This window comes from Alternaria metachromatica, assembly GCF_023757995.1.
Source record: "Alternaria metachromatica strain BMP 0045 chromosome Unknown scaffold_16, whole genome shotgun sequence".
In the NCBI taxonomy this organism is placed as follows: Eukaryota; Fungi; Ascomycota; class Dothideomycetes; order Pleosporales; family Pleosporaceae; genus Alternaria; species Alternaria metachromatica.
The window spans coordinates 707,319-728,313 of NW_026055507.1; the positions used below are offsets into that span (position 1 = coordinate 707,319).

The following is a 20,995-nucleotide window of genomic DNA, read 5'->3' on the forward strand; positions in this document are numbered from 1 at the left end:
TTAAGCCTCTTACTTCCTTCCGACTGGGAGCGAAGAGATCACTTGAAGTTCCTCACTGTTGGGGGCATACTAAAATCTTCACAGAAGTGGATCATGAGATTTGGTCTTTGCGAGTCCGCCCCAAACCAAAAGCTATTCCAGTCGTCTTCATGATTCAGCGAACCTCTCGTAAACTACCTCTTCTGTGATACTGGCTCGATCGCTTTACCGAGCTCGTTGGTATGACTCAATAAAATACGGACACGATGGGAACTCATCTCACTCCACACGAGTTATCGACGTCTTCACAAAGGTGGCTGAAGACATGATATAGCCCGAAGTGTACATTGACCCAGAGACTGCTTGCTTACAAACCACCAATGATATTCATGTAACAGCCTGCCTTGGAAGTTAGCCAATTCTGGCAGAACCTGCGTTGGCGGTTCATCTTTCACTCTTTCACTCCATAGATTGAGGCTTGGACGCGTTGGCGGGTCTTGGAAAGTTCTTAGCGCGCCTGCCTGGAACTGTGTAGTCGGTGCTAAACCACGCGCAATTGACACCTCTACCTCCGCATCTTGATCCATTTTCTACCACACCCGCAGCCGCTACCCATCCGCTCCTACAACAATGTCCGATATCCAGGATATACTCGCAAGGAGGCAAGAGCTCCTCGCCCTTGCGCAGCCCTACCAACCTACAGACGCCGAGAAGAAGCACAGGGTAAGTTTTGACTGTGCGAAACGCGTGAGACATGAACTGATTTCCCACCTCTACCTCTCCAGGAGGAACTCGATATGGAACTTGCCTTATTCAGACGTCACGCCGACGACCTCTCCAAAGCAGAGCAGTCCTGCGCTCGTCTCCTCCACGCCGCCAAAATGAAAAAGAAGGGTAAGGAGCTTGAGGCCAAGCGGATCGCAGATCTGGAAGCAAAGCACGCTGCGGAGCAGCAGAAAGAGGAGCTCGATATCAAGTATGAGGCTGCCTCCCTCGAAGCGCACAGCAAGTGAGTAATAATAAAGATTAGTCACGCCAGACTATTGATAGTGTCGCAGGTCCGCAGAACAGCTCGCTGCTCAGAAGACTGACGGCTGATCTCGATACCATCACACAATGGCGCGGCTGGGCGGCTGGTTTCGTATCGGTATTGGGGGTAGACTTTCTACGAAGTGTTGCACAGATGATGCGCTTTGGGCGTGCATTGTCAGACTTGATAGACGAGCCGGTATTGATTCAGACCCGAAGGTGCACTATCTGAGACAAGAAACGATGGCTCTCTTTAATGGAAGATACCCGTGGGAAGGAACGCTTCACCTGGAAGCGCGAGGAGATACCCAAGTAGCTCATAGTGAATACATCGAGTCGATGCTCCGGCAATGCATCTAAATTTGACTACATGCTGCGTAATTATGTACGAAACTCGCAGCGGATCTGACCAAATTGCACGGGTATGCGGTCGCTAGCGTAACAGCCACAGTCCACGGGTGTTTTCTACGCACCTGCCTCGCACCTGCCTCGAACTCGTCTCTCACATCTCTGCCCCTCCCTCAGTCTTCCGCCCTTGTCCCACATCTGACCACACCTCACCGTATAACGAATCGCAAAACACGAAACACCATGGCGACAGAAAGCCGAGACCCTGTCGCGCTCCGGCTACGAGATACATTGTACAAGTTCGTCCATGACGTATTCATCGCTGCGAGCATATCCACGGACGACTGGCCTGAAACTTACGAGGAAGGCGATGCTGCCAACGCTGTGACTGCGGAAGAGTTCGTCGCTGAACGGCTGGGCGCTCTGCGGCAAGGGGTACAACAACAACGTCGAGAGGCCGAAGAGGATATTGACCAGTTCATGATCAGAGGAAGTGAAGTAATGAACGCTCTTGTCGAGCGTGTCGGCGGAGCCGATTCAGAATTGGTGCCGAACAAGGACAACTACGGCCGCCGGTTGGGATCACGCTGGAAGGAGATCGATGGAGGCATCCACAAGCTCCACAGGCTTACCAACGATGCCATCAAGACACGTAAGCGAACGACCTTGGCCGTCGACAGGATATTCCAGGACCTCTTCGAGGAGAACAACGTCGACAAGCCGGAATGGAAGCACAGCGAAACAGCGGACAAAGCTGTCAAGTCGGTACCAGAAGACAGCGCAGCAGCTGATAGCGCCGTTGAGTTCTTTGGGACATTGCCTGCCAAGTTGCGGCTGGGTATAGCCAAACACACCGAGAGGGTCTCGCATCTGGAAAAAGAGCTAGTTCGGTTCCAACTTGACAGAGACAGTATAGTAACTGGCACCACGCAGTTCGTACGAAGCGTATATGACACTTTAGAAATGGATGTGAGCCATCTCACCCTACCTAAAAAGGAAGACCATGCTCCCCTCTTCAACTCTTGGCTTCAAGCACGACATGTGCAGATTCGCTGCGAACATTCTGCTCAGCTTCAGCTGCTTGTTGACGGTATTCAAGATATTGCTAGCTCTGCATATCGTTGTGCTAAGTTGCCCGCTCCGATCTGCATAAACCCCGAAATCCACATCCGGAGCTCAAAGACGGAGTTGACGCGCTGGCGTAAATCATTCGAGAACTGGTGCAACTTCGAATATGCAAAGACTGAGCTTGCTATCAAAGCAGCTGAAGCGGACGTCCTTCACCTCAGTTACGGTAAGCTTCTCAGGTGGGCCGGAGGCAGAATCTTCGACCGCATGCACCGAGTTCATTCGCTACTCCACAAAGACAAAAAGCTGGAGATGTTTCTCTTTGACGCGAGCTACTCTTCGTACGAAGTGAGCGTGAACAATGCCACGACGATGGGAGACTGGCTCATCGCGGCCGGTGTCCAGATTGAAAACACCATTCGAGAGAGAGCCGAATGTGCGATGAGCCTAATGGATGAGCTGAAGGAGCTATGCGCGGAGACTCAAGACGCGAAGTTACGTGAGAAAATGGAACGTCTTATCGACAGGGCGAAGGACGCGGTGAGCACGCATAGTGAGACTATCCCTCAGCGTCGCACAAACTTCTCGCGGTTGGTCAAGGATATGTTCCGCCCAAAGGCAAACGAATGACTCACGGTCGATGTAAAAAGTCTGAACTTTGGAAAAATGGTGGAGACACGGTGACCTGCCGCGTATCTACTCGCATAATGACAACTAATCTTACGAAAATGCATGTTACGGCGCTCTATGTTGGTTCTATGTATGGTTCAGGCCATACTTCTCTTCGTGGACCCTGTCACACTTTGCTTGAGCTCGCATATAATCGTGTTATCGCTGTCAAGGCTTGAGTAAAAGGACGTGAGAGCAGGTCGGTACTCTGTGAACACGATCTCAGGAGCCCAATACCAGACATGATCTCGTGCTTCAAAAGCCCTTCGTCGCGATCTTGTGTCCTTCTCTTGTATACTTTACCACTTCGATGTCACTCGCCAAAACGTCAATTCTTCTCTATGATGATCTTTTCGAGCCTTTTTCGTTGTTCAAAGCACTTCAAAAACTGCAAGAATGCTTTCTATGTCCGCCTCCGTCCGCCTTACCCAAAATAGAGAGTTGAAGTAGTCATGAGAGCGAGTGCAAAAATCTTGACACAGACCGAAATCCACGAGCGGAAAGCTCATGGAGAGTTTTGGCAGTAAATCCATTTTTCGGTTATCTTCGAGGCCTTCGTGAACTCTCAAAAACAGTGATGAACTTCGCACGGCTTGTTCTCGGCTTTTACACAGTTTTGACGTCGAAAAATCAACTGCGATCGTGTGAAACGTGTTCCGAGTCGTCAGATGAGTATAAAATATATCCCGCTGTCTCCGACACCTCTCTCCTCACCTACAAAAGAGACACTCTTCTTATTCAAACCCCCAATGAATGCCTTACATGTCTGCGGGTTCTGCGCTTTTCTTGTATATGGCAAACTCAATCAAAAACAACCAGAATTGTCTCATGTGTAAAGCAAGACGTCGATATTCAGTGTGTCACATAACCCTTTGCGCAACGAGCTCACCATCGACACTCCTCGCTTTCTTCCAAAAGCCGACAAGAAAGGGCTGACGTAGTTGATTGAATGGCCTGCGCGAGTATAAAACCTTCGCTCTTTGTGCAACGTTCTCTCTTTACCTCCACATCAAAACTTCTTTTTACAAAAAGCGCCTGTTTGAATCGGCCATGTCTCTGCCTTCCGTGCCTTCGTCTCCAAGTCCAACCCGACTCAAAAGTCCCAACGTGTACTAAATGTGCGAAGCACAACGCGGAGCTTGTACAATAGACTCCAGTAGAAAGACATGTCTTCCTTGCGCGAGCTCAGATACTGTCACCGGAATACGCATCCTGATAGGATTATGGCAGCACCGCCCAAGTGTGCGGATATACAAAGCTCACGCGGCTCTCACAGGCTTCCTTCTTATCCACACAATACCCAGGTTGTTTACCAAAAAGAGAAGCCAATGAACCTATGTCTGCGTTCTCCGCGCCTTCGTCGCAACTCCGGTTCGACCCAAAAGCATGAGACTTACACACGATGTAGCAACGCGAGACATGGAAGTTTGTTTAAAGTCAACGCGCAGTACTTTATGCCTTCGTTGCGCGCTCTCGCGATTGCTTTATTAAAAACGCAACAGGCATGTGTATGACAGCGCTGCTCCGAAGTGCGGGTATATAAACTTAACGCTATCTTCACCTCCCTTCCTGCTTATACACACACGACCTCTACTTTTCACCAAAATACATGGAGACGAGGTTCGATGTCTCTGTTTTCTGGGACTTTGTCGCAAACCTGACTCCACCAAAAAAATCAGATCATCAGCTATATGTGGCCGAGTCGAAGCTCGGCTTTTGTTCAAAGTACACACGTACATATCCATGGCGTTTGATAACGCTTACTCCACCTTGGTATCTTTCTTGTCTTCATCACACACTCCCAGAGTGCATTGTCCAAAACAGGTCGTCGTTCGGTACATGTCCTACGTCGGCCTCCTGTCTCTTTGAAACGCGATCCAAGATAGAAGGGAAAAGCCTGATGGCGCTGCTCGCTTTTCAAAATGTCACATTCAAAGGGCATGATCGACCGCTGCACTTTATGCCGCATTGTATTATCGGAAAACCAAAATGCTTGACTGAGCTATGGATGTCCGTCCCTTTCTCCGCGGCAGTTCTCATAATCGGAGATGGTGGAAGAAACTTCTTGATTTCATTCGCCTCCAAAGCGAAGTGCAGGCAAATGACGCGCAAAAGTTCTGTCCAAAAGAATATGTCCATTGCGGTGTGGCAGCAAAACGGCGATGGCGAGCGACCAAAACGATATTTTGCCAATGTGATGACATGGAGGTGCGAACAAAAAGGCGACCCGGTGCAGACAAGCGCGGTGCATTCAGTATGAATAGCATGCGTTTACATGTGAGCAAAAGTACATAGACAAGATACTTTGTTACATACTATACACCCAGTCCTACACAGTCGCCCTCTTAAACGTATCCCGCGGTATCGACATGGCAATCCCGCTCTTAAGTGCCGGGCTATCGAACGAACTCTTCAGCCCGTCCTTCTCCTCCAGATACTCGCCCTCCCTCAGATTCAGCGCATCCATAACCCGTCCAATCTCGATATTCTTCTCAGCCTCGTACTCCTCGGCAGAAAGCATCAACGTCTCGCCGCGCGCCTTGTTGATCTCTAGAGGCTCGTGCTCGATGGCCGCGGGCCACTTACCGGCTGCATACAGGGCGTCTTGAATGTCGGCCCACCGCACGCTCACACCTTCGAGTGTGTAGGGCTTGACGGGGGGTGTCTTGAGGGCTTTGGGCAGGACGGAGCGGGCGATGTAGTGGTTGCCGACTTTAGACTGGGCCTTTGCTTCGAAAGCCTGCTCGAGGGTGGTGATTTCAGCGCGGTGACCTGCCAGAATATCACGATCCAGCTCAAGGTCTGCCTCGGAACGTGTAGGATCGGGGTTGTCAAGCGCCTCCTGCAGGGCGCGGGCCTGGACTTTCAGTTCGTACAACTTCGTCTCAGCACCGAGCTCGTTGGCGGGCGCTGATCGCTTCGTCAAATCTTCCTGCATGTTCTTGAACTGCTCCGCTTTTCGCAGAGCGTACTGCAGCTTCCCCAGGCGGGTCTCGAGGCTATCCTTGGCAGCCTTTATGCTCTTCTGATCGGCCTCGTTCTGGTGGTGCTTCATCTTCAGCTTGTGGTCCATGGACCGTATTTGGCCCTGCAGCCACTTGACGTTATCCGTGGGCTTCGTCTTGGCCAGCCCCGCATTCGCCAGGGCGTCAATCTGCTCCCACCGCTTGTCGAGGAAAGTCGATACCTTCTTCTCCTGCTCTGCCTGCTCTTCCGCCGTCTTGGCTCCATGCGCCTCTTGTATTCGCAGCACCTCGGCCAAGTCGGCGCTGGTGTTGGCGCGCTGGTCCATGATCTTCTTGACCCTCGTCTTCTTGTCCATGCGCTTGAACTCGGGATTCGTCTTGTCCCAGGCGGTCTCGTGCAGTCGGCGGAACTCGCGTAGCTTGCGGAAGGCATTCTGACCTTGGCTGGGGGTGGGGAAGGTGAGGACGCAGTGGGGTACCCATTCGTCTGGACGCAGGGCGGGTGGCTTCGAGTGCTTGCCAATGAAGGGAAGTTGTTCGAGGTGGTGGTTCTACAAATTAGCATTGAAAGTAGTAAATTGCGGATTCTCCATACATCCAATAGTTCCTGCAGCGAGTAGATGATCTGATTCGACTTGGTGTTGCGGAAAATGTAGATGATCTCGCCGTGCTTGGCAGTGCCCTCCGGGTCCACGACGTCACGAAGAGTGTAGGGCTTGACCGGTGAGATTACGTGCTGGGCGGTCGCTTGTCGTCTCGCCTTTTCGTTTACAACGGTCTGGATGCGGAGGTGCTGCGGATTTGACTGCCTTTCAACATATGCAGCGATCTGCTTTTGCATATGCGCAACATGCTGAGGGGTGACGCGGCTGGCGGCGGTGGGGCTGGCAAGAGAAATGGGCTGTAGTGGTGGCTTGTACCGTAGCCGGGCAAGAGTTCGAGGCATGGCGGCGGGGTGGTGATGCCAATGGCCGCCGCGATGGTGGTGGATGAAAGTTGCGAGGCTCAAAAAGCACGGGCCAGGCCGCGGAGGTCCGCTTGATCCAATACGACAGCTGGGAACTCCAAACACGCGTTCACCAGCAAGCTTCCAAGCTTTACTATGCGCTGCGTCATTGCGATTGCTGGGGCGCTTGATAACACTTTTCATAATGATCCGATGAGAAGCCCTTCCAAGACACTTTGTCCCCGCCCCTGCCAATCAACCAGATCAGCGACGTAATGGCCGGCGAGTCCCAGGCAGCCGAGCCCAAGTCTCCACCACGTGAGCGCCCGTGGCTGCTTGCATATGTATGCGCATCGAGAATACAAGGGTCTTAGTCGCTGATAATTACTCAGAACCGCAAACTCAGACACCTCCAAGGCATCACCATCCGCAACCTCACGCTTAGCTTGTCTCCCCCAAAGTCGCGCGGGCGGACCATCGACGATGAAGCTATACCGAGTACGCTCAAGTCGCCCACCAAGGCGCTGGCTCTGAGAGAGGGCAGGGGCCTGGCGCATTCGCGATCTTCGAGCGACCTCACCTCTCCCGAGGACACGCGGCGCAGCAATGGCGGCTTGCGCGAACCTACCCCGAACACGGCGATCAGACCCGGATATGGAAGGGGACTGCGACGGCGCTCGACTATGGAGTGGACCAATGCGACTCCGCTGTTCCGCCAGAAGAAGCTGGAGGATATTACCGCAGGGCGCATGGCGGATACCTTTTTCAGTCTGCATGTGGAGGACCAGGACGACCCGGTGTACATCTCCGAGGTCGCGGAGAAGGCGATGAACCCGAACTTCAAGTTCTTCGATCTCGGACCCTGTGGCCCTGGTGTCACGCGGCTCGACAAACTTACTGTGAGGGTGTGGGCGAAGAGCGAGACGATGCAGGATTGGCAGTACCTCATGGACTACACGGTGCAGTTCAGGTCGCTGCAGTTCATAGGCAGGACGCTTGGAAGCTTCAGACACCCACTACCGCAGAACTGCATACTCTTCCACATGACGGACGGAATCTACACCAGCTTCACGGATCTGCCGGTAGAGGAGCGAATGCGCCCTGAACTTCTCGCGCCGCCGAAGAACAACCCAGACGGGAAGGCCTTGACTTCTTCGTCATACGATGCGCTGATGCGATTATCAACACTAGACGACTGCATTCAGGATGCGCTGACTACGCGGGATCGGATCGCCGACGAGATTGAGGGCATACTCGCGGCGAACAAGGAGGATATCTGCACGGTCGAGGCAGTCCCCGAGACAGAAGAAAGTCTGCGTACCGTCCAGGCTGCCGTGACTGCTGAGAAGCGGAGAGTGGTGGCGGCGCGAAGGAGACGGGACGAGCTTCAAGCCAACATCAAATATCGACGAGAAAAGATGCAGGCCGGACGAGAACTGCAAACACAAGCCGAGTCTGCGCTAACTGGAGAGAGAGCAAAGTGCACCGAGAGTAAGGAACTCATAGAGAAAGCTGGCGAGGACATTACTGGCCAACGGCGAAGGGTCTGCGGGGATCTTCTCAGGATATTCCCCATCGAGCCTGTTCAGGGCAAAGCACTCGCCTTCACGATACGAGGCCTTCTCTTACCCAACTCCAATTTCGACGAGGTAAATCCAGACGTGACCTCTGCAGCGTTGGGTTACGTTGCGCAAGTCGTCAATTCGCTGTCACCCTATCTATCCGTCATACTACCGTATCCAATATCGCCCCACGGCTCGACATCGACCATTGACGACCCACTTGCCGTTACGCAGGCCAACCAGAATCCCCAGCGCACATATCCTCTCTACATGAAGAATGTAGTCAGGTATCGCTTCGAGTACGGCGTCTTCCTCCTCAACAAGAACATCGAAATCCTGTCCAACTCTCTCGGCCTGCGCCCGGTCGACATTCGCCACACACTACCGAATCTGAAGTACCTACTCTACGTGGCTACCGCTGGAAAGGGCGAGCTTCCAGCGCGGAAGGCGGGCGGCATCAAGGGCTTGCTGCGGCAGGATGGGGTACTCTCCAGAAAAGGAAGCATGGACAGCACAGTGACAGCCAGCAGCGTTGGCACACCCACGACCGAATTAAAGAAGAATCTTGAGATTGCGGGGAGAAGGTTAGAGATAAAAGCAAATGGTGCGCCGACTCAGACACATGGTCATGCAGGGAGCAGACTAAGACCTGCAGCATAGCGGCAGCGGCATTAGTGGAAATGTATGTTTATCGGTATAGGACATGTAGTCTAGCTGTGTTGGTAGGTGACAGCAGCCATGTAAATTCAAGACACCAATAATCGCAACATAAGCTTTCACATCACCGTTGCTTTTGGTCCGGGTAGCTACCCCCGTACTTCGATTGCTTGTTCCGACGCCTGTGACGCACGCTCCTGCTGTTTTTCTGTCGGATTTCGGAAAGGACCCGAGCCGCACCTCCATCAGGGTCCAAAAAGCATTCCGCATCCGCATCCGCATCACCATTCACGTCGTATCGAAATCTACCGCATTTCTAAACAGTAGCTTTAAGCGAGTACGCCGCTGACATAAGACGTACCCCTGGCATTCGCTCACAGCAGATCGACGCGCTACGGAAAGCCAAGGGCTCCACTCCACCGGTCGGAAATTGCTTGGGACGTCGAGCCAGCGAGACCTGACTTGCGGCGAGCCTCGGGAAAGCCAGAGAAAGGAGAAGCAACGCATCCGCTTTTATATCTCAGCCGCTTTATATCTTCTGCTGCAGGCTCTTCTTCGGAGCTTCTTCTACGTCGTCTAGGAGGTGTTTTGTTTCTCCTTGACAACAGACAAGGTATTGCGACTACCGACCCGTCTTCCGCGTTCCGCTTCTCCTCAACCTCACAATGACGGAACCGTTTCCTCCCCTCAACGGCGCACTGCCACACAATACAGCAACGCACGGCGCAGCCAGACGGAGAAGAAAGTCTAGTGCGCTGGGTTCCGATGTGCCTGGCGATGTCGACGTCCCAGCGTTGGCAACACACCGCACGAGCACCCCGCCGCTGAACAGTCCAACGAGCATGGACTCGGTGAGTGCTTTTTTGACCCTCATCCAGGGTATGCAGGGCACGCGCTGACAAGACCCTGTAGAAACCAGAGAAATCCGCCCGCCGCTCCAAACGACGAACAACACGCCGCTACCTCTCCAAGTTCAAGCGCCAATGCATCCGCCATACCTGGCTGCTCCCGCTCATCCTCGGCCTTACAATCGTGTTCCTCTACCTCGTCTACCCGTACGAGTCAAATCCGCTGTCCGCCTGCCTCTTCCTGTCATACCCGCTCGCACGCGACGACCCGCTCATCCCCGCCCACGTCCGCGCGGATCCCAATGGCCCAGTTCACTACGGCAAGGGCGGGCGCGACTTTGCTTTCGTCGGTTTCTACATCATCGTGCTGAGCTTCACGCGCGAGTTCTGCATGCAGCGACTCATTCGCCCGATTGCGGTAAAGCTTGGGATCAAGAACAGGGATAAACAGAGCAGGTTCATGGAGCAGGCGTACACGGCGCTGTACTTTGCGCTGTACGGACCGTTTGGCATCTGGATCATGAGTCGCACGCCGGTGTGGTACTTCAATCCTATTGGGATGTATGAGGGTTTCCCGCATCGCACGCACGAGGCCGTTGTCAAGGCGTACTATCTCCTTCAAGCGAGTTACTGGGCGCAGCAGGCGATTGTGCTGTTGCTCATGCTGGAGAAGCCGCGGAAGGACTTTAAGGAGCTGGTTGCGCATCATGTTATTACTGTCAGCTTGATCTGGTTGAGCTACCGGTTTCATTTTACGTACATGGGGATTGCGGTGTACATCACGCATGATGTGTCGGATTTCTTCTTGGCTGTAAGTCGAAATTCTTCCCAACATAAAGATTCGTTCACTAACTTGCCCAGACATCCAAGTGCCTGAACTACATCGACTCCCCCATCGTCGGCCCCTACTTCTTCGTCTTCATGGTCATCTGGGGCTACACACGCCACTACATCAACCTCAAAATCATCTGGTCCATCCTCACTACGTTCAAAACCGTCGGTCCGTTCGAGCTCAACTGGGAAACGCAACAGTACAAGTGCTGGATCTCGCAATACATCACCTTCGCCCTCCTCGCATCGCTGCAGGCCGTCAACCTCTTCTGGTGGTTCTTCATCTGCAGGATCGCATACCGCTTTGTCGTGTACAAGGACGCGGATGATGACCGTAGCGAGTATGCGCCGACGGACGAGGAGACGGAGGAGAAGGAGAAGTTGATCAAGGAGGATGTGGAGGTCGAGAAGGATATGGAGCGGATCGAGGAGGCGCCGAGTACGCCGGCGAGTGGTGCGGGTTTGCAAGCGAGTGGAAGTGATAGCATTGGGTCGAGGGTTAAGCAACGGAAGGGCGGGAAGTCATGATGAGGGGTGAGGGGATGTCGTAATGAGAAGGACGGTGGGGTTTGGGTTGGGATAGGAAATGGGGTTTAGAGGGGGACTTGTTCCCTGGATTGTTGAGTGCTGGATAGGTATTTTGACTGCCGAAGCATTGGGCGGAGTTTGTGTATAGGTATGCTTTCTCCAATGCGCATGCGAGAAAGCAGCTAATGAGTATGTCAGATATTAATTCACTCCATAGAACATTAGTCCACAGGCGCGCCTTCCTCCATGGTGTCTGTGCTTCCCTTGATGACGTCTGCCGGCGTGCGAACACCCCGAGCGGCATCCTCGCACACGCACAGCGCACCCTCGCTATCTATCTATCGCCGTTGTCGCATTCAGATCAGCGACACGATTGGGTTTGCGCATTACACTGACATCAAACAGTCTTGCTGGCTATTGTTGCACTTCACTCTTATTAATGACTCTTTAGGCACGCGTGGACTTTGAGCGGCTTCTTCATCCCGACACCCTCGAGAGTCATCTATCACCGTTGCTGCATTCGTGTCTTTCATGAAACATCACAGTCATTTGCTGATAACGAGCAGTTGCGATGGTCATGGCGGTGCTGCCTTCTTATCGATGACGTCTGCAGGTCCGCGCACTTTGAGCCGCTTCTTCGCAGAGCACACCCCCGAGAATTACTTCCCGCCAATGGCTATCACACTCATAACAGCCACAATATTTGCGCATTACCTGCTCACATCGCCTCCGTCCCTGATGGCAATCGCTGTGTGGTGGTCCGCATGCAGGCTAGCGCGGTCGGGGAGTCATCTTCGTTCCACGGATAGCTCTGTGGTTGCATCCAGTTATCACCTCGGCTTTTGCACTGATGGTATCGCATCCGCATTATTCTTGATCGATGCGCACAATCGCGGTGCAGTGAGACGCCTACAATGGTTTGTTGTATCGAGGTTTGCGCGCTTTGGGTGAGATGTCGTCTCCTCGCAGGCTCAAGACGGTTTGATCTACCCACGAAACCACGCTTCAGTGAGGCGCCTACAATGGTCTATTGTGTCCAGTTGTGCGCGCATCGGGTTTGATGTCTCCTTCCCGCAACCTCAAGGCGTCATATATTTTCTTTATCTATGCGCCAAATCACGCTTCAGCGAGGTGCCTACGTTGGCTCGTTGTGTTTAGTTATGCGCGCATTGGGTGGGATGTCTTCTCGTTGCAGCCTCAAAACATCACCAATATCCCGCACATCAAGGTAGATCTTTAATGATCAGGGGGAGGTAAGGCCGTACCCCAGTCTGAGTCGAACACATATTTCCTCCTCTGTTGTTGGTTCTCACTCATACCACTGCGCCGATTTGGACCTCTCATGAATCTCCGGTTGTGCCGCAGAGTGACTCATGGAGCGAACCATGGTTGCGCCAACCAGCTTGACACTTGGACTAAAAGTTGTCTTTCGTGCTTTGTGGCTACAATATAAGAAAGGTAATCCCCTGTACGCTTAGAGCTCATCAAGATGGCTACATCAACTCCCACGAGCGACGATCGGCTGCCGTCAACCCTGTTTACCGTATACCAGACGTATAAGCGTGGAACCTCCGTGGTATTGGAATGGCTTACTACGTTTGACCAGATCTCTCCTGGCAAGTCCAGGACTATTGACCAACCGCTGGCATCCACAGCAACCGCTCCTCAAGCAGCACCAAGTCCTGTCACCGTCAAGCAGCTATTGGAAAAAGCGAGAAAAGCGTCGAAGAACAAACGTGTTCCTCCACCAGCGGTTCATGACGCGTTCAAAGTCGTTCTCGTCAACCGTAACAAGCTCACCAAGTATTACGATCGTCTCCCTACAGCGTCGGCCGATACCATCGCGGCAACAACGCGACACAAAGTCTTCAATGAAACCCTCGCCCAGGCGTATACCATTCTCTTCGCTTCGCAGATATCGAAACTCGGATCGACAAAGCAGACTACCAGTGCTTCGCATGCGACTGCCACTTCCAACGCATTCGAGGTGCTAGCTCATGTTGTCGAGACGGAACCTGAGTTCGAGAGCTGCGCATCAGATTTCTGGCAAACCGAGGCTCCCATACCCACGACGACATCCAGGATTACCGACGATTCCGTTGGTGACGCCATAGCGATGCATACCTACGTGCTAGAGCTACAAAACACAGTCGAGACTATCAAGACCATCTGGAAATCTGCTGCTAATGGCGAAATGCCCCTAGCTGCAGCTGGATTTCTCACGAATGTGGTCCATAGTTACTTGTTCAAATGGATAGCTGCCCACTCGCCCTACCATGACAACAATGACGGGATACTATATCGCTTCTTCAGTACTGAAGACGGGCGATCAGTTGCAAAAGAGGGATATGTACATAGCTGGTTGGAGGATGTCGATGCATGGAGGAGGTCGAGCGAGGGAGAGGGCTTTCAAGAACTCACTCACGGCTATGGTCTCCTCTGGCCAATCAACGAGATACGCCGGTTCGAGGCGATGGTAAAAGCTGGAGACGATTCACTGACCACCGCTGAACGCTGCAAATTCGAGGACTACTTCAAAACTCAACGCGATCAGCGCGTATTGAAAAGCGAGCTTATCGACTCAGTTCTAGATTGTGTTTCCACCAGCGAGACCAGAACTAGAGATGAACACTACCAGCATATGCACCAAATCATCGACAAACGTTACGAACACGATCGGGGCTTAGTGATGTCGATGTGTCGAAGCATATATCGGCATCCAATATGGAACGGCCCCATGGACTTTAGCCCAAATGCTGACACAGACTGGTTTGATTACACGTTCAAAGAGGAATATCTTCAATTTCCTTTAGGTGTTCCTCTGTTATGGGGTCTGAAGGCATGCCTAGAACCAGACTCAGTGTCGCAAACCACTCTAGTTATCGGCGCGCACACCTTCGTAGAAAGCTGTCGAAGCTTCATCTCGCAACATCCAAGCGATGCTTCACACCGCACAAACAACAGAATCAAGGTCCTGTCTTTCGCACGCAACAGCCGAATCGCATTGCAAAAGCTACTGGAAAACAAATCGGATCCAGTGAAAGCCCTCCAATTGGAATCAGCGTGGGCCGATAATGTCAGGAGTACCACCAAACAACTCGACAAGTTTACCTCTGAGAAGGTATTCGATTTGTATTCTCAATCGCCTTGGGTGACTGGAAGCTACATGGCGACAATCGCGGCACGCAACATGATGCTCGGCCTCGGATTGATCAGTGCGCATGGATACGTCTCTGATCTGCTGCATTTGTACAACATGTTGCAGAAGCTCAGGGTTCCATGTCCTCAGATACCTTTGTTGGAACATCTTTGTGATATTCTTGGACCGGCCGTCTTCCCACATATGCAGGGAAGACCTACAAACGACTTCGACAACATGGCTCGTATTGCCAAACGTGACCCTCTGTGCAGCAAGAATAGAAAGTGGATGCTTGCTGGCAAAAGGCTAAAAGAGAAAGCAATGGGGACGGATGATGCAGGAATGAACATGGTGAAGCTCTCAGACTTTGCATCCCAGACGCTAGCGCAACAGTGCATTGTCGAAGAGCGTTTACTAGCCAAAATACTGGACGAAAGGCTGCTGGCAAAAAAGCACAATGTGATGCCCAACATGATAGCTCGCTTCACGCCATCCGATGTTCTCCTGCGCGCAAAAGACCACTTCATGCCGGAGTTCGACGGTCCATGTCCCCTAGCAAAGGTCAACTACTTTGCCGTCATGGACCTAGTGCTCGACGTCTGGAAGGAAGTTGCGTTCCAACTCGCCAAACCCGACGGGGTGCCAGAGAGCGTGGGAGAATTCGTGGCGATAGCCAAAGCGCGTGGAGCCACGGGTCCCAGCTCCAACTTCCATTCGAACACACTGGAAGCAGCGATTGGTTTTCTAGGGGTTGTCAGGTACAACATCGATCACTTCGAAGGCAAACGTACGGATGCGTCTCGGTGGAAATCGTTACAGCAAAACGATGGCTTGCTCTTACTGCGCGACGCGGTTGTCAAGATTTGCGGAGATGTCAAGTTGGAGGATTTTCTATGGATGGATATGTAAGACTTGGCCCTAGTAGCCGTGGCAAGTAGTTCAGTGTTAGCTTGCAAGATCAAATGAGCTTATCAGAATAATGCCGCCTCTTCCATTGTGTACCTGCTCACTCGAATCTTTGCGCGCAGTCCCAGTCAGATGTCAATATCGTGCGCACGTTCGGTGTTGCCTGAGAGAGACGTTCTCAAACCACATTCACCGAGTCGTTGTTGCGTTCAATCTCGCACGACTAGGCGATGCCAGTCTTCGGATGGTGGTTCGATGGCTGTCGCCCGGGCTCTGTCGGCGAGGCAATGGCATAGCGGGAGCGCCACGATCGATGAGCGAGTAAGGGTCACGGTGATCGAATAAGCCAGTCAACACCAATGCATTGTGCGCGCTTGAAGCTGTAGTCGTGCGTGGGTGAAGCCTTGAAGCTCCGCGCAAGCTCCGCTACTTGTTTGGACTTCTTTCGTGATGGCGTCCGTGCCTGTGCGCCCCTGATTGATTGGCTGACGGGGTCGTGGCGTCATCTGGTCTTCCTTGGGCTAGCGCCCGACGCGTTCAGTCCTGAGGTCGCGTCGCTGCCTGCTTTCCTCAATCGCGAATGTGTCCTCACGCAAAGCCATGGCTCATCTGAACGCATCGCGATACCACCTGCATCATTCGCTCGGTCGGGGCCCGGATAGCAATACTTGTGAGGACTGCTTGGCTCCGCCCGTCCATACCTACCACTTCGAATGCAGCGCTGCACCCACTGCTTACGACAGCAGCAAACTGTTCAACTGCCGACCGCTCTACAAAATGGAAGCGCATGGAAAGCACAACGATACTGTATCGAGCAGTGCATTTTTCATCTTGTGCGCCTGGAGCTTAGTTTGTGAATCAGGCAGCAACATTACCGTACCACGGGTGCGATCTTTGATACTTTGGTAACATGTGTTTCCAACGGCCTATCGCGCATCTCAAAAGCCACATATACCGCCAAAATTAACCATGCCGTGGCCTGAACAAGTTTCTTCTACTCTCCCACCCGAGGCAAAACTCCTTCCTCTGCCCCTTGACATGATCGCAGCATAAAATATAGTAGAACGCCCTACATTCGCAATCCGCTTACACTCAAGCATCGGACCATTACCGCATCGCAACGCATCAAATCACACCCCACGCCGCCTTACGATGGCGACGTCTTCCGCCACGAACACGCCTGGACCACTCCCCCCAACTCTGTTCAACATCTACCGAACGTACAAACACGAGACCTCCATCGTCATCGGCTGGCTCTTCTCCTTCGACAAGGCAGCAGATTCAAACTCTATTCCAAACTCAAAGCACGATGGGAATCCAGCACAGCAAGAAATGACTGTACGTCAGATCGCGGATCGCGCTCGTCAGGCCGCGATCATGGGAAAGAGGCCACCAAAAGGTATCGAGACAGCGTTCAAGATGGTCATATTGAATCGAAACTGAATGACCAAGCATTACGAGACGCTGCCATCATCGACGCAAGGAGTTCAAGATTCGACTGAACGTCATCGAATCTTCAACGAGACGCTGGCTGAGGCGTACGGGCTACTGTTCCCAAAGAAGAAGCGGGCTAGAAAGAATAACAAGAGTGCCCCAAAGAAACTGCCCGACCCATCAACCACGACTTCGGTCAATACGTTCGAAGCTCTCGCCGAGTTGATAGAGCAAGAAGAGGAATCGACCATATCCGCATCCCATTATTAGGGTAAGGATGTACTTGAGCGAACTGCGAAACGCTCCGCCATCGCAGAAGATCCGATCGAAAGCTCCATCGCTCGACAAGCGTACTTGGCCGAAATCCAAGCCATTGTCAAAACTGTAAAGACAATATGGACGTCGTTCGCGACGGGCGGTATATCATTGACAGCGGCTGGCTGGCTGACGAACCTGGCACAAAGTCTTGTCAGGTCTCTGAGCCCCGATAAGGCCGTGCCTACCTCGTTCGAAGAAGTCCTGTTTTGCAACATTCTTCCCGATGAAGACGAAGATTGTGGAGATCTCACCAAATGCGGTGGCATGCGCGCTGGAGTAACCGTGGATGAGTTGGCATCGATCGACTTCAGCAAGATTGCTACATCTCCATCGTTTGCCGAGCTGATACACGGAGGTGGTTTAGTCTGGCCTCTTGAGCTCGTACACGACTTCCGTGCAGGGAAAGCACTTCCTCAATCCACTGAGACGGAGCGTCGTCGTTTCGAAAGCTTCTTTAGGACTGCATGCGAAGAAAACAAAGCTAAGGAAGCATTCGCGGCCTCAGTTACACAACATGCGAAGGACAGATCCCAGCTGACGGATGGAGAATCTTTATTCCAGGTTGCGACCATCTGCACCAATCGTTATGCCCACGACAGGCTCCTGGTCGCAACCATGATCAAGAGTACGTCACGGCATCCCGCGTACGAAAAATACCAGCCAAGAACAGCAATCGACGAAGCAAATCTTAGCTTGGCGTCTCTCGCCACGGAGCATATACAACATCCCTCGACAATTCCTCTGCTCCGCGATCTCAAGGGTGAAGGTATACCCATACCAGCCGTGATAGCAGCACATATTCTTCTCGAGAGTGGGCGTAGCTTCCTTCACGAATGCGAGAAGACGGGACGAGCCCCGCCCAACTGTCGGATAATGATGTTAAGCCACGCCAACGAAGTTCGTAGCGCCATAACTCATTTAGTCCATAAAGATAGGCCCGTTGTAGCGTATGGGAAGACGAATGCAACCATGCTCAAGGTAATGATATTGAAGCTGGATGTACTCCTCTCCGACAAGGTGTTTGATCTTTACTCTCAGTCCCCTTGGGTCACAGGAAGCCAGATGGCTGCTATATCCGATTGGTCGCTTTTTGTCGGCCTCGAGTTACTCAGTGAGGGTGACTGCTTCGGTGCTGTCATACATATATACAACATGTTGCAGCAGCTTGACGTCGAGTGCAAACGAATACCGATACTGGAACATCTACAAACTCTCTTCAAGTCGAAGGTTTTTGCTGGAAGGAGTGAGCCACAGAGGAGCTTTTCGAGCATATTCGAGCTGTTCTGTGGTGGAGCAAAGATCCTCCAGGCTCAGGGTGTCAGGCTACTCCATCGATCAAAACCCAAGGAAACCTGCGTCAGTTCAAAGTTCTCCAAGATTAGTCTAGCTGAGATGCACTCCTCAACGACGCAAAGCTTCTTCCATCTCTATATGCCCAGTGCAAAATTCTGGACTCGACTCACAGACAACCCCAGAATCGTCCAAAGATACACTACGCATGAGAACCTCTTTGCTCAATTTCCCCCTTCCGATACCATTCGCCGTGCGGAAGAGATCATTCGGCCTGAGTACGAAGGCGCCTTTCCAATAGCCCGACTGAACTGCTTTGCAGTTCTTCGTCTTTGTCAGGACATCATGCTCGCAATCGCGGCGCGCTTCCAAGTACTCGGTACGGCAGCATGGCCGCCAGGCATGGAAGACATTGGTTCACCGTCGGTGCTCCATATCCCATCTGGCATCGAGCCGTATGTCAAGATTGAGGTTGCTGTCAAATGTGTTCGAATTACTATGATACTGATCGACGGCCTTCTCGATGGTTACGCTTTGACGAGGAAGAGAAGTGACGTTGGCTACAGCAAGATGTGGAAAGAACATCCCGACGCTATGCGACCAGTGGTTGTAATGCGAGACACGATCGCGGAGGTGTGCGAAGGCAAGAAAGTCGAAGATTTCCTGTGGAAGAGTATGTGAGCGGTGGGTTGGTGGGTTTATCTGAGATGGTGTTGGAAGCAGGTCGTATGTTTCCTAACTGTAGCCAGCTTATTCGCAATGGTGCTGGCTAAGTCTCCATGCGCGAGCATTCGTAGAGCACAATGATGACTTCCATCACAAATTGACAGGACGCATACCCGTTCGCATCCGTGAGATTCTTCGTATGTGTACTAGTGAATGCGTCGAAGACGGCAAGGCGACAACGGAACATTACCATGCACACTACTCGAAAGACCGCGATCCGGAAATCTTGTTGAGTTGTTGTTGAGACTGGGGGTGGCGAGGGCAGGTTAATTCTCGGTAGATTCGTCTAGAAGGCCGGGGATGCGCCGCAATGCCGATCTCAAAGCAGGGTCTTTTGCGGCTCTTTGCGAGATAGAGCCGGAAGGAACTCGAAGAGCCTCATCATCAACAGCATTCAATTGCAGTACATATAATGCATCATCTTCAACACTTATCGCCATGAGCTCAGGGCGCGTGATGCAAGGGCCGTGACTTCCTCCAAAAGTGACATTACCCCAGACTCTCGCTTTGCTATTTCCGCACCCGACCCACTCACGTGCTGGCGGCCAAGCCTATCTCGACCTGGCACATCCCTGCACGGATCGCTCACCGCCCCTAAATTTTCTGCTCGCGCCATCTCCGGCCTCGCCTCCTTTCCCTTCAGCCCTGTCAACTTCTTCCCCAGGCCCACTTTCTTTATATAAACCGTGTTCCGTGTCTGTGTCCTCTTTCCCCGGATTCACTCGAAACCACGCACGTTCACTTTCTACGTATTCAAGAGGGTTTACTACTACGACTGCAATCGTTTGTTTATACGTGTCATCACAGAGATTACTTACGTCGCCACTTGTCGCTACATAAACTTGGTTTCCTCGATAATACATCCTCAAACCTCAACTACCTAAATCAACAACATGTTCGCACGCATCGTCACCCGCGTCCCCATAACCGCTGCCTTCGCCGGCAAGCGCATCGCACCCGCCACCATCCGCGCCAACTCCTCCAGCTCAACAAGCAGCGCAGCCCGCGTCATGGAGATGGCTGCGCAGGCCGAGCGCCCAAGTACGTCATGAAAAGAAAGCATCCAAAATGAAGTAACCGTACTAACGTGTCTTTCAGCTGGCGCCGAAGCCGCCGTCCCCGTCATGTGGGCCGCCTGCGGTGTCCTTACCTACGCCGCGTGGAACCGCATGAGCGAGCGCAGCGCGGGCGAGAACGTTGAGAAACTGCTCATCGTTTAGACGATGACGACTACGATTACAATACTTCTGCGATACCCCCGACACCTTCTTCCTCTTCTTCGTCGACGAGCGATCGGTCCGACGATGACGGTCATTACCTATACATGCGAGTGCTGTTTGGCATAGACGTATAGACCGCGTGTAACATCGCATGGCATTTGCGTGCGCGTGTTTGGTTTGCGGCATATAGATCGTGTCTTCTTTTCTTTTGGTTGGGTTGGATACTGGAATGGCATGGATATGTCTGGGTTGACTTTTGGGGCCGCGGCCAGGGACTTGGATAACGGTCGACGGCGTTCGACTTTTCGCATCAATGCTATCTAGGCTTCAAGGCCATTTCTTCACATCATTCTTCGCCAGGCGATTTTTGGAATCGCGCATCTCCATATATGACGATGCAAGCTTTACCACAGTCAAGCATGACGTTTTCGAATCTGTCTATTGAACATTCTACCGGGAGGCGCACCGCCCTTCTCTACACCGGGTTGATTTTTGTTCGCACACCATAGGATGACAAAATACTTCGATTAC

The 20,995-nt window shown here is 52.4% G+C and overlaps 6 protein-coding genes across 6 annotated transcripts; 5 read left to right on the forward strand and 1 right to left on the reverse strand.

The window, feature by feature from the left end:
- Positions 1-1,599: 1,599 nt before the first annotated feature.
- Positions 1,600-3,054, forward strand: J4E83_007006 (uncharacterized protein; the record flags this gene model as incomplete). The annotated part of the gene is made up of 1 exon (XM_049333913.1): positions 1,600-3,054. One exon carries the CDS (start codon positions 1,600-1,602, stop codon positions 3,052-3,054), a length of 1,455 nt encoding a protein of 484 aa, XP_049187169.1.
- Positions 3,055-5,422: 2,368 nt separating this feature from the next.
- J4E83_007007 (uncharacterized protein) lies at positions 5,423-6,542 on the reverse strand (the record flags this gene model as incomplete). The annotated part of the gene is made up of 2 exons (XM_049333914.1): positions 5,423-6,498; positions 6,539-6,542. The coding sequence occupies 2 exons, from the start codon at positions 6,540-6,542 to the stop codon at positions 5,423-5,425; spliced, it is 1,080 nt and encodes a 359-aa protein (XP_049187170.1).
- A 496-nt stretch (positions 6,543-7,038) lies between these two features.
- Positions 7,039-9,227, forward strand: J4E83_007008 (uncharacterized protein; the record flags this gene model as incomplete). Its single annotated transcript, XM_049333915.1, has 2 exons — positions 7,039-7,044; positions 7,398-9,227. The coding sequence occupies 2 exons, from the start codon at positions 7,039-7,041 to the stop codon at positions 9,225-9,227; spliced, it is 1,836 nt and encodes a 611-aa protein (XP_049187171.1).
- Positions 9,228-10,066: 839 nt separating this feature from the next.
- Positions 10,067-11,431, forward strand: J4E83_007009 (uncharacterized protein; the record flags this gene model as incomplete). Its single annotated transcript, XM_049333916.1, has 3 exons — positions 10,067-10,075; positions 10,137-10,883; positions 10,934-11,431. 3 exons carry the CDS (start codon positions 10,067-10,069, stop codon positions 11,429-11,431), a joined length of 1,254 nt encoding a protein of 417 aa, XP_049187172.1.
- Positions 11,432-14,257: 2,826 nt separating this feature from the next.
- J4E83_007010 (uncharacterized protein) lies at positions 14,258-15,479 on the forward strand (the record flags this gene model as incomplete). Its single annotated transcript, XM_049333917.1, has 2 exons — positions 14,258-14,262; positions 14,396-15,479. The coding sequence occupies 2 exons, from the start codon at positions 14,258-14,260 to the stop codon at positions 15,477-15,479; spliced, it is 1,089 nt and encodes a 362-aa protein (XP_049187173.1).
- A 2,622-nt stretch (positions 15,480-18,101) lies between these two features.
- On the forward strand, positions 18,102-19,199 carry J4E83_007011 (uncharacterized protein; the record flags this gene model as incomplete). Its single annotated transcript, XM_049333918.1, has 3 exons — positions 18,102-18,106; positions 18,164-18,170; positions 18,207-19,199. The coding sequence occupies 3 exons, from the start codon at positions 18,102-18,104 to the stop codon at positions 19,197-19,199; spliced, it is 1,005 nt and encodes a 334-aa protein (XP_049187174.1).
- Between the last annotated feature and the right edge of the window lie 1,796 nt (positions 19,200-20,995).